Here is a 13,790-nt window from a genome sequence, read left to right on the forward strand (position 1 = left end):
TCTTAAGTTAGGGTGCTTTCACACTACGTTTGTAGTGTACGGTTGCTGGATCCGGTTGGGAGGGGCGAAAACCGGCCGCTCACGTATTCCCAGCCGGATGCAGCCCAAATCCCATTCATTTCAATGAGCTGACCGGAGTCTAACGCTAACTCCGGTTGTCTCATTTTTCCCCGTATACCACGGTTTTAGGTCCGGTCCGGTCAGAAAAACGTATACGGGGCAAAAATGAGACAACCGGAGTCAGCGTTTGACTCCGGTCGGCTCATTGAAATGAATGGGGTTCGGTCCACATCCGGCTGGGATACGGGAGCGGACGGTTTTCTCCCTTCCCAACCGGATCCAGCAACCGTACACTACAAACGTAGTGTGAAAGCACCCTAACACAGAACATACTCACTCTGCCATTTTTCCATATGATGTTTTCGTTTGGAACAAAGAATTGCCGATCTTCTGTAGTGGAATAGTTCCCTGCGTTCAGAAACAATATTGTATAATCTTGTATCACCAAGTCAACCATTTGTAATGTCAATTGTGAGTTAAGTTGTCTCTCCTCGGTGAAGGAAATCTTGTCACCCTTGTAATCGATATAATTCATTATCTTAAGAAAATACTTTGTCTTTAATAGAAAAAAGGGAGAGAAAAAAACCACAACAAAGGTAATTTTAACTTTATTCTTTAAATCCATACAATTACAGTGAAAACCAATTTTACTACCAAATTGATATAGTTTTTTTTTTTTAACTACTTTTAACCCCTTAAGGACTCAGGGTTTTTCCGTTTTTGCAATTTAGTTTTTTTCTCCTCATCTTTTAAAAATCATAACCCTTTCAATTTTGCACCTATAGACTCATATGATGGCTTTTTTTTTGCGCCACCAATTCTACTTTGTAATGACATCAGTCATTTTACCCAAAAATCTACGTAAAAAAAATCGTTGGTCAACAAAATGGAAAATAAAACGCCATTTTGTAAATTTTGGGGGCTTCCGTTTCCACTCAGTGCATTTTTAAACCATATCTTTATTCTTTAGGTCCATACGATTAAAATGATACCCTACTTATATAGGTTTGATTTTGTCGTACTTCTGGAAAAAATCATAACTACATGCACAAAAAATAATATGTTTAAAAATGTCCTCTTCTGACCCCTATAACTTTTAATTTTTCCGTATACGGTGATGTATGAGGGCTTATTTTTTGCGTCGTGATCTAAATTTTTTATTGTTACCATTTTTGTTTTGATCAGACTTTGTGATCACTTTTTATAAACTTTTTTATGGTATAAAAAGTTGACAAAAATGCGCTATTTTGGATTTTGGAATTTATTTACGTGTACGCCATTGCATGTGCGGTTTAATTAGTGATACATTTTCATAGTTCATATTTTTACACATGCAACAATACCACATATGTTTATATTTATTTTTATTTACATCGGGTTTTTTTTAATGGGAAAAGGGGGGTGATTCAAACTTTTATTAGTGAAGATGTTAACCCCTTAAGGACTCAGGGTTTTTCCGTTTTTGCACTTTCGTTTTTTCCTCCTTACCTTTAAAAAATCATAACCCTTTCAATTTTCCACCTAAAAATCCATATTATGGCTTATTTTTTGCGTCGCCAATTCTACTTTGCAGTGACATTAGTCATTTTACCCAAAAATTCACGGCGAAACGGAAAAAAAAATCATTGTGCGACAAAATCGAAAAAAACCCGCCATTTTGTAACTTTTGGGGGCTTCCGTTTCTACGCAGTGCATATTTCGGTAAAAATTACACCTTATCATTATTCTGTAGGTCCATACGGTTAAAATGATACCCTACTCATATAGGTTTGATTTTGTCGCACTTCTGGAAAAAATCATAACTACATGCAGGAAAATTTATACGTTTAAAAATGTCATCTTCTGACCCCTATAACTTTTTTATTTTTCCACATACGGGGCGGTATGAGGACTCATTTTTTGCGCCCTGATCTGAAGTTTTTATTGGTATGATTTTTGTTTTGATCTGATCTTTTGATCACTTTTTATTTATTTTTTAATGTTATAAAAAGTTACCAAAATACGCTTTTTTGGACTTTGGAATTTTTTTGCGCGTACGCCATTGACCGTACGGCTTAATTAATGATATATTTTTATAGTTCGGACATTTACGCACGCGGCGATACCACATATGTTTATTTTTATTTTTTTTTTACACTGTTTTATTTTTCTTATGGGAAAAGGGGGGTGATTCAAACTTTTATTAGGGAAGGGGTTAAATGACCTTTATTAACACTTTTTTTAAACTTTTTTTTTGCAGTGTTATAGGTCCCATAGGGACCTATAACACTGCACACACTGATCTCTCATCCTGATCACAGGCGTGTATTAACACGCCTGTGATCAGCATTATCGACGCTTGACTGCTCCTGCCTGGATCTCAGGCACGGAGCAGTCATTCGTCGATCGGACACAGAGGAGGCAGGTAAGAGCCCTCCTGGTGTCCGATCAGCTGTTCGGGACGCCGCGATTTCACCGCGGCGGTCCCGAACAGCCCGACTGAGCAGCCGGGATACTTTCAGTTTCACTTTAGAAGCGGCGGTCAGCTTTGACCGGCGCTTCTAAAGGGTTAATACCGCACATCGCCGCGATCGGCGATGTGTGGTATTAGCCGCGGGTCCCGGCCGTTGATTAGCGCCGGGACCCACGCGATATGATGCGGGATCGCGGCGCGATCCCGCTTCATATCGCGGGAGCCGGCGCAGGACGTAAATATACGTCCTGCGTCGTTAAGGGGTTAAATCACATTTATTAACTTTTTTTTTTACACTTTTTTTTGCAATGTTATAGCCCCTGTAGGGGACTATAGCATGCATTACACTGATTCAATACACTAATCAATGCTATGCCATAGCAATGCATTGATCAGTGTTATCGGCGCTCCACTGCTCCTGCCTTGATCTCAGGCACGGAGCAGTGAATCGACGATCAGACAATGAGGAGGCAGGTAGGGATCCTTCTCTTGTTCGTACAGCTGATTGAGACACAGTGGATTTAATGTGGCGGTCCCGATCAGCCCGCTATTCATCATGTGGTTTTATTATTGTTATATTTTAATAGTTTTGACATTTTCGCATGCGTCGATACCACATATGTTTTTGCTTGATTATATTTGTAAAAATGAGAAAAGGCGATTCAAACTTTTATTAGGGAAAGGGGCATATTCACGTTTATTAACATTTCTTTACTTTTTTTTTCCACAATTTGTTTGTACCTATAGGAGGCTATTACATGCAATATTCCAGTCGCATACCCTGAACAATGTTGTGCCATAGCACAGCATTGATCAGTGTAATTGGCGCTTTATTGCTACAGGCTGTGTGCACAATTGGACAGAAGGAAGCATGTAAGTAACCTCCACCTAAGCTCATCAGCACCACGTGATTTTGCTGCAGTGGTCCTGATCAGCTTTAATGCGGGACATAATGCCGGACATAAGCCTTGGGTCCTGGCAGCTAAGTGCGCTTCATCCACTGGGAGCAGGCGCAGGGCATACAGTTACATCCTGCGACCTTAAGGAGTTAGTTGATGATGGTTGTCATGATCATGTTGGTGAAGATGATGATAAGGATGATGATTACTAATGATGTAGAGTAAGGCCAAGTTTCCACTTTGTTTCTTTTCTGGCAGTTTTTGGAAAACTGCCACTGCTGTTTTTGAGCCAGAGCCAGAAATGTATTCAAAAGGAATAGGACATAAAAAAGGAAGGACTTAAACTTCTCCTCCCTTATGGTTCCACTTCTGACTTTGGCTCAAAAACTGCCAGAAAAAAAAACAAGTGGAAACTTAGCCTTAGACTTGGTATGCATTACCATCCAGCTGTGATCACGATCTCTCGATCCTGTATAGTTCAATTTCAGATAGACGTTCTTGTCATGAATAGCACGAGCCAGGAGAAGTGTCGCAGTGTATACAGAGTGGTATGATGTATTATTTAAATAAAGTAATAGATAATCAAAATTATGTTCAATACTGGTGCAATCTCTAACAGGACGCTTTATATATCTCATTAATATGCGCAGCTTATGAACATTTGCCAAAGAACAATTGCCATGAAAGTAATATATATCTTCCAGTACAGGATCATTTGGATTATTTATAAGGTTTATATTACTCAGAAATGTGTCTAGGCCCGGGACAGGTTTGTTAATTGGAACCAAAATTAAACTACAATTGGTTACTTGGTGATAAATATATATCACATGAAAGTGACTAAACCAAGATTCGCTGAAGATTAGAGTCCTGTCTCTGTGAATGACTTCTATATTCAATAACTCGAGAAGAGCAATAGAAAACTGTCCACAAATTATGATCACCTTAGATGTCGACTTCTGTATGATATTTCGTTGTTTATGAAAAACAACCTTTCTGGAAGATTTTAGGACAAATTCAGTGCAGATTCCATGTCTGTCCAATTCTTTGGTTAGATACAACAATTCTGATTCTCTGCCGCCTTCATCAGATACAATAATATCAACCCAGTTCCATCCAAAATGTTTAAGGAGAGATGTAGTGGCCATAATCCAATATATTTCATTTTGTGCAATTTTAAAATATGTTTCCAAAAAATCTGAGTGTCTTTGCTTTGACTCAGTTGCTCCATAGCTGATCTAGAGAGGTAAAGGGAACATTGAGAAGTAGTGTACATTAGTAATATTCATGTTATTCATATACTGCATTAAAGGGGTACACTGGTGCTAAGACATCTTATTCCCTATCCAAAGGACAGGGGATAAGATGCCTGATCGCGGGGGTCTGTCATGCCCCCTATCATAATCTTGCATTGAGGGGGCGGAGCATGATGTCACACGGGGGCTGGGCCGTGACGTCACAATGCTCCAGCCCCGTGATCGCCAGTACTCAGACCCGGAGCGAACATGCTCGGGGGACTGATTGTAACGGGACCCCCGCGATCAGGCATCTTATCCCCTATCCTTTGGATAGGGGATAAGATGTCTTAGTGCCAGAGTACCCCTTTAAGAAAAAAAATAGAAGATACCTTAGTATAGTATAGTGGTGTTTCTGCTATGGGACATGGGCAAAAAGGCACATCTTATGTTATGTGCAAGAGGCCCAAATCTTTATATTCTGAATTAAATTGGCCCTGGGAAGATAAAAAAGGAGTAAAACAGGTATGATGTTATTGGCTTCAGGTGTAGGGGGTGGTAACTACTAAGGGCTTATGGTAAGATGAAAAATCTGGTGGTGACTGCTAGTTTTGAGCAAAACTAACCTGTAGAAGGTGACTTTGCTCAGAACTTTAGGAAATGTTCACTTTATTGTCTGTTTCTTTTCAGCTGAACCTGGTAACATGGTCCCATTGCCATGTGGGAATAGGAGAAGGAGTAAAAAAACATATCAGCACCATTTAAGAGGAGCAGCAGGAAGAAGGAATACAGATATGATGCCAGAGTAGCCCAGAATTATTTGCAACTAGGAAAACACATGAACTTGGACTTTACATTTTTCTTTTCAGTGAGGACTTTGTCAATTGATGGGAGCTCAAACAAACTTGTCCGCCCAACAGTTTGTGGTCAAGCACCCTGATGCTTTTTTTGGCTGGGCCCAATAGATGGACCCCCATCAATACATCTGAGTTGAAGACATATTAGCGCCTTGTCCCTCATATGGCCTAGTCAAAAAAACAGAGATTAGGATATATGTAAGTGGGGGGGGGGGGTTCTTAGTAAGTCCAGCGGCTTTGTGTCTGCCCTAGAGCTAGTCACAGAAATATACCCCATATATAGAGGAGATGTATTTTTCAGCAAGCTGACTCTAAAACCGCAAGTGAGGAGGATGTGCCCCCTTCATGCCCCCTCCATGTGAGATCCTCACAATCCCTGCAACTGTCTGCCACCCCTGTGCAAATCCCAAATTTGGAAATATGCATGGTGCTCTCTCCCTTCTGAGCCCTGTACAAATTTTGTGGGGCTTTTGCTCCTTTTACCCCTTATGAAAAGGAAAACTTGGGGGCTACACTAACATGTTAGGTTAAAAAAAAATAAAAAACATTTACACTAACATGCTGATGTTGCCCCATATTTTCCATTTTTAAAAGGTAAGAGGTAAAAGTAAAAAAAGTAGAAAAAAAAATTGTAACACAATTTCTCCCGTACGGAAATACTCCATACGTGGAGGTAAAGTGCTCAGCGGGCAGACAACATGGCTCAGGAGTAAGAAAGCACCATGCACAGTTGAGGCCTAAACTGGTGATTTGCATTAGAATGGCCTATTCCAGTTACAGAGGTTCTGACAAAAATGCTAATAAAAACACCCACATGTGACCAAATTTTGGAAACTACACTCCTCAAGGAATGTAACAAAGGGGGGGGGGGCGTGCCTGACAGATTTTTAGAGCAGTAGCCAATGAAAATTAATATTTTTATATTCACAGCCCACTGTTTCAAAAATATGTCAAACATCTGTAGGGTGTAAATACTCACTGCACCCTTTGCTACATTCCTTGAGGGGTGTAGTTTCCAAAATGGGGGTCACATGTGGAGGGTTTCCATTGCTCTGGCACAATGGGGGCTTTATTAACGCAGCCCTGAAAAAACTATTCCAGAAAATGCCTTTACTTCTGAGTCCCGCTGTGGGCTCGAAGAACATTTAACATCCACATATGGATTATTTCCATACTTGGGAGAAATTGGGTTATACATTTTCTGTGAAAAAGAAAAAATTTGGAGTTACACCAGCATTTTAGTGTAAAAAATCGAATTTGTAATTTTCATTACACATGGTAACGAAAATCTGTCAAACCCCCGGTAGGGTGTAAATGTTCACTTTACCCCTCATTACATTCCTTCATTCCTTGAGGGGTGTATTTTCCAAAATGGAATGACATGTGGGGGGGGGGGTGGTTCTGCTGTTTTTACACCATGGAGGCTTTGTAAATGTGTCATGTCCCACAAAAATGCTCTCCAAAAACCAAATGCTCCTTCCCTTCTGAGCCCCGCCATTAGCCTGCAGAGCACTTTATGTCCAGATATGGGGTATTTCCATACTTGGGAGAATTTGGGTTACAAATTTCTGGGGACTTTTTCTCCTTTTAGCCCTTGTAAAAATGAAAAATTTGGGGCTACAACAACATGTTAGTGTAAAAAAATTTTATATTGACTTTTCACCCCCACTTTTCTGCTATCCCTGTGAAACACCTAAAAGGCTATCAAACTTTCTGAATGTCATTTTGTGACACTGCCAACATAAAGATGACAACATAAAGAAGACATATTGTAAATGTGAATCAGTATAAAATGTATTTGGCATGTCCATTGTTCTTACAAGCAGAGAGTTTTAAATTTTGGAAATTTTGGAATTTTTCACTAATAAATGATGCAAGTATCAATGAAAATTTACCAGTATCATATAGTAGAATATGTAAAAAAAATAAAAAGCAGTCTCAGAATCAGTATGATAGGTAAAAGCATCTCAGAGTTATTAATGCATAAAGTGACACAGGTCAGATTTGCAAAATGGGCTGAGTCCTTACGGGTTCAAGAAATTAAACTGCACAGTGTGAACTGATACATCAACCCTGTTATGAATCCAATAGGTTCATCTGGGGACCTCCAGCACTAGTAGCATGATGAGATGAACAGGTGAAAACCTTAGGTTTAAACCTTAAAGGAGTACTCCCGTGGAAAGATTTTTTTTTTAAATCAACTGGTGACACAAAGTTAAACAGATTTATAAATTACTTCAATTTAAAAATTGTAATCCTTAAAATATTTGTGGTCAGGTTATTACATTTAAGATAGCTAAAGTAAATACAGATTAACCTATCTAGCCTGTCTTCAGATTAAGTAATATAAATTAAAGAAGCCTAAATAAGGGAGGGAGTGGTGGGAGCATACGATGCCGTCACAAAAGCAGAGACCCTGAGCCCTGGGTCTCTGCCTGATATAGTATGACCAGACTCCTCCCACAAATTCAATTAACTGTTACATAGCTAACTTTCACTTGTGGTCAGGTTATTACATGTAAGATAGCTAAAGTAAATACAGATGAACCTATCTAAACCTGAAGACAGGCCTGTGGTGTGCCTGGCTGGCCGACCGAGGTAGCCTATGAAAAGAAGGGGGCAAAACACCATCTGCTAGGAATATTGTTTATTTATATAACGCATACAAGTCATACATTGGCTAGCTGATTGAAAGCACTGGCCATTTCCGCCTTAGGATTTGGAATGTACCTCTGGAAACAAGGTGAGTTCCACCGGCCTAATCTCTTAATGATGTGAGAAGGTATAGCATGTCTAGAAGCGGATGAGGCTGCCCCCCTCCTGAAAGAATGACATGATATGCTACCAGGGTCCAGACCGGTATTACGAGCGAGTATACGAACATGCCGAATTAAGTCTTTGGATGACAGAGGTTGTACTGGGAATGGAAGTAGTGGAGATTCAGCTGTTTTGTCATGAAGAAAACTGAGCAATTTCTGAAGAACTAAAACTGAACACAAAGCGTTATTCGTAGGATAGTAATTAATGATCACTTGGTTAATCTGCTGTGTTTTGGAGTGTTCCACCACTAACTTGAAACCAGAACCAGCAGGCAACAGATGTTTGAGAAGAAGTGTCTGTGAATTCTAAGAAGTCTTTGTGAACTTGCACGGCCTAAGGAAACCGTGGTAACCTGATCGGACAGATTGTCCCATTCCTCCATGCAGCTCTCCTCTAGAGCAGTGATGTTTTGGGGCTGTCGCTGGGCTACACGGACTTTCAACTCCCTCCAAAGGTTTTCTATGGGGTTGAGATCTGTAGACTGGCTAGGCCACTCCAGGACCTTGAAATGCTTCTTACAAAGCCACTCCTTCATTTACCGGGCAGTGTGTTTGAGATCATTGTCAGGCTGAAAGACCCAGCTACGTTTCATCTTCAATGCCTATGCTGATGGAAGGAGATTTTTACTCAAAATCTCACAATACATGGCCCCATTCATTCTTTCCTTTACACGGATCAGTCGTCCAGGTCCCTTAGCAGAAAAACAGCCCCAAAGCACCATGCTTCCAACCACATGCTTCACAGTAGGTATGGTGTTCTTTGGATGCAACTCATCATTCTTTCTCCTCCAAACACAACGAGTTGAATTTTTACCAAAAAGTTCTACTTTGGTTTCATCTGACCATATGACATTCTCCCAATACTCTTCTGGATCATCCAAATGCTCTCTAGCAAACTTCAGACGGGCCCCGACATGTACTTGCTTAAGCAGGGGACACGTCTGGCACTGATTGATTTGAGACCCTGGCGGCATAGTGTGTTACTGATGGTAGCCTATGTTACTTTGGTTCCAGCTCTCTGCAGGTCGTTTACTAGGTCGCCTGTGTGGTTCTGGGATTTTTGCTCACCATTCTTGTGATCATTTTGACACCAGGGGGTGAGATCTGGTGTGGAGTCCCAGATCAAGGGAAATTATCAGTGGTCTTCTATGTCTTCCATTTTCTAATAATTGTACCCACAGTTTATTTCTTCACACCAAGTTGGTTGCCTATTGCAGATTCAGTCTTCCCAGCCTGGTGCAGGTCTACAATTTAGTTTTGGGTGTCCTTCGACCGCTCTTTGGTCTTGGCCATAGAGGAGTGTGGCGTGTGACTGTTTGAGGTTGTGGACAGGTGTCTTTTATACTCATAACAAGTTCAAACAGGAGCCATTAAAGGGGTTATCCAGGAAAAAACTTTTTTTTTATATATCAACTGGCTCCAGAAAGTTAAACAGATTTGTAAATGACTTCTATTAAAACATCTTAATCCTTTCAGCACTTATGAGCTTCTGAAGTTAAGGTTGTTCTTTTCTGTCTAAGTGCTCTCTACTACTACTCTACTACTACACAAACCCCCATAGCATACATCTTCTAAACTGGGTGTTTCCCGAGACATGTGTCATCAGAGAGCACTTAGACAGAAAAGAACAATCATTTGATTGCTAATAATGTTCAGTGCTATGCATAGGGCACAGCACTGATCAGTGTTATCGGTGATCTTTTGCTCTGGTCTGCTTAATCTCAGACCAGAGCAGAAGACCACTGGAGACAGATGGAGGCAGGTGAGGGGACCTTCGTCCGATATTATGGATAATTGGATCCCCGCGGCAGCACTACGGGCAATCCGATCATCCATTTAAAGTACCGCTCTGCCGCAGATGCTGTAATCTGTATTGATCACGGCATCTGAGGGGTTAATGGCAGAAATCTGCGCGAACGCGGATGTCCGCCATTACCGGCAGGTCCTTGGCTGCTGATAGCAGCCGGGACTTGCCACGCATGACCCGAACACCGGTCCAGTGCTCGCGGTCGTGGTGGATTGTAAATGTACATCATGGTGCGTTAAGTACCACGGCACCATGACGTACATTTACGTCCATTGTCGTGGGGTTATACAGTGGTCTCCTGCTTCTGTATGTCTGCCAGCCACATCACCCCCCTCCTTCCCTGATTCCCCTGTGCCACTTTATTCCCTTGTGCCAAATGCTCCCCCCTCTATTACCCCCCCTGCCATATTATTTCTTCTTAATCCCCCCTGTGCAATTCAATTCCCCTTTATTCCCCTTCCCCTCTCTGTGCAAATTCATCACTCGCTTTACCACTCCCTATGCCATTTCATTCCCCTTTCTCCCCCTGTGCCATTTTATTCCCCTGTTATCCCTGTGTGCCACTTCATAAAGAGGGGGCGATGAATTTACACAGAGGGTGAAAAAAAGGGAATGAAATGGCACAGTGAGGGGGAATCAAGGGGAAATTATGTGGCACAAGGGGTTGGGGGGGATAATTTTGCACAATGCATGGGGGAATAAGATGGCACAGGGTATAAAGGGATGACATGATATGGGGGGGGTGATAAGGGGTGATTAAATGACACTGAGAGATTGGTGCAGATATGCAAAAATTCTGTCGTGTGAACATAGCCTTACTGATAAATATGAGTATTTTTGTTTTATAGCCCAGCTAGATATGCTGTGTTTTGAATTAACCCTAAAAATACATGTAAGGCTTCTTTCAAACTACCGTCATGTTCCTGCATTTTTTTTGCTGAAAGAGGTCATGGAAAAATAGACAAAATAACTAAACATTTTAACGGACATTCTGTCAAGATAACGGACATTTTCCAGCCGTTATTACCCATTATTTCATCCGTTATAATCCCTTATCTTATGTCCCTTATTTTATTTCCATGGTCTGAGCATGCTCAAAACACTGGCACATAAGCCTGGTTGTCCCCTATTGGGTGTGTTTTGTCCCCTATTGGGAGTGTTTTGTCCCCTACTGTCCTCTATTGAGAGTGTTTTGTCCCTTAATGGTTGTGTTTTGTATCCTATAGTCCCCTATTGGGTGTGTCCACGTCTGCTATTGGGAATGTCCCCTATTTGGATGGTGCAAATACATTAAGTCTTATGGGACTCTGCCAGGAAATTAAAAACTGTCCACTATTGGGACGTGTCTGCTAAGGGAGATTTTAATGTACCATTTTATGTGATTAAAACTTGAATTAATGCTGAATGAATAGTTTGATATGTAATTTTAATAAAAATATAGGGGGGACATTTATCTTTTTTTTTTTTTTTTTTGCTTTAGTTTTGCTTATGTGCTACATATTTATCATACTATCACAGGAGGTTGATACATTTGGAGCACATAAGCAAAACCAGGAACTGCCCAAAGCAGGATAGGTTTGCTATGGGGATTTGCTCCTACTCTGGACAGTTCCAGACATGGACAGAGGTGTCAGCAGAGAGCACTGTGGTCAGACAGAAAAGAAAACAACTTCCTCTGTAGTATACAGCAGCTGATAAGTACTGAAAGGATTAAGATTTTTAAATAGAAGTAATTTACAAAGCTGTTTAACTTTCTGGCACCAGGTGATTTAAACAAAATTGTTTTCCACCGGAGTACCCCTTTAAAGGCCTGCACATATATATCCCACTATGCCGGTCAGAGCTGTCAAACTAAATGTAGGTCAGTATGTTCATTGGCAAAACCACAGATTTTATTGCATTTGTAGGCTTGAGAAATAATCCTTCCAGAGGAGATGGCATATCTCTCTATGGCATTCTGTCATGTGGAAATTATTTTCTACCTTACCATATGCAGAAAACATGGCACAGTGCTATCTCTGCAAACAGAAAGTAAGGCATGACGAGTGTGCAAGTTTAGGAACTACAGCTCTACTTAGGCACATGGAGTGGCATTAAAAGGCCTTGCTACAGCTACCACCAGTCCACTACTCTTGCTGTCCTCTGTCTACTGCAACTACCATTAGTCCACCACCTCCTGCTGGCTGCTACATCTACCACCAGTACACAACACCTGCTGCTGCTATTACTAGGCCTGCACATATACATCCCACTATGATACCAAAAACATGGGATGACTTTTTTGTCTTTTCATACAAAAACTATTTATTCTCCATTATTTTGAGACACCAATCCTGTTGATTGGAAAAAGCCATTGTGCCTTCTGATACATCTGTTTGCCTTTTAACACCGACAGGCATCTGCCAACACCTAAGTAAACTTTAAGTAGCTTTATTTTAGTGTTAAAACAAAAAATCTCCCTGTGTACTGTTTTGTTTAAACAAACTGTTAGTTACCATGCTACCACACATTGCGGTGAGGGTTGTGAGGGTTGTTGCATTGCAGGTTTGCCATAAAACAAACTTTTTGAAAAAGTTTTGTGAGCCCAGCGAACCGATCTTTTGAAAAGCTTGCTCAACTCTATTTTTTAACCCCTTAAGGACTCAGCCCCTTTTGGCTTTAAAGGGGTACTCCACCCCTAGATATCTTATCCCATGAGAACGGGTAGATATCAATGTAGAGGGTAGGCAGCACAACCACGTATTCTAGAAGTCTTGGGGTGCAGGCAAGGATAGCAGTCCCAATCGCAGACGGCTCGAATAATCCAAGATGCAGAAAATATAGCAGCACACCCAGTAGTAAAGTGCAAAAATTGGGATTTATTGACCCATATCAAATGCGACGTTTCGACGGCTGTCGAAACGTCGCATTTGATATGGGTCAATAAATCCCAATTTTTGCACTTTACTACTGGGTGTGCTGCTATATTTTCTGCATCTTGGATTATCCCATGAGAAGATATCTGATCGCGGGGGGTCCAGCGTTTTTAAAATTAAATGTTCAGATAGCTACAGAGCCAGAGATCGCAGGGGGTCCCAACGGCTGGTCCCCCAACGATCAACGGTCCCCCAACGATCTTATCCCCTATCCAAAGGATGTCTAGAGGGGGAGTACAGTCTGAGATCTCCATAAAATTACAATAAGAACAGTGATTACAATGAAAGTTACCTCTTGGTAAACTACGCTCTATCCAATTGGAGCGTCTTGTAGATACACATCCCTTTACAAGTTTATCACGCAGATTTTTAGTCCTACGAAAAGAAATAAGTTGTCATTCCACTTAAGTCTACAGCTTGTAGAATGTGGCAATTACGTATTACCCTACTTATCGTTTCAGATATTGGGCTATATTCAAATGAGACCTCACACTGCATTCAATTGGCATTCCATTCAGATTATGTTGTTCATGCGATTCTTTGTTCTTGCAATTATTTTTATATTGAAAAAACGATGTGCCCTGTTTTCCACAGATTCCACGAACATGTATGCTAGATACGTACAGGAAAATGTTGCCCAAGATTGATTTCACACATGAAGGAGATACACGAGGGTAGCAGTAAAGGCCTGAGATTCCTAGGTTTACAGAGAGTGATGCATTCCGATAGTAGCATTGATCATCATA

At 40.9% G+C, this 13,790-nt stretch overlaps 1 protein-coding gene across 1 annotated transcript in view; it reads right to left on the reverse strand.

Annotated features, from left to right (window-relative positions):
* The window catches only part of LOC130352961 (vomeronasal type-2 receptor 26-like), a 37,773-nt gene extending 24,426 nt beyond the window's left edge, over positions 1-13,347 (reverse strand). The window contains exons 1-3 of the mRNA XM_056555066.1: positions 13,337-13,347; positions 3,852-4,649; positions 398-616 (exon numbers count right to left, since the gene is read on the reverse strand). Coding sequence (XP_056411041.1) covers positions 398-616; positions 3,852-4,559 — 927 coding nt within the window. The 5' untranslated portion in view covers positions 4,560-4,649; positions 13,337-13,347. The remainder of the gene's footprint in view (positions 1-397; positions 617-3,851; positions 4,650-13,336) is intronic.
* Positions 13,348-13,790: the final 443 nt, after the last annotated feature.

This window comes from Hyla sarda, chromosome 1, assembly GCF_029499605.1.
Source record: "Hyla sarda isolate aHylSar1 chromosome 1, aHylSar1.hap1, whole genome shotgun sequence".
NCBI classification, from domain to species: Eukaryota; Metazoa; Chordata; class Amphibia; order Anura; family Hylidae; genus Hyla; species Hyla sarda.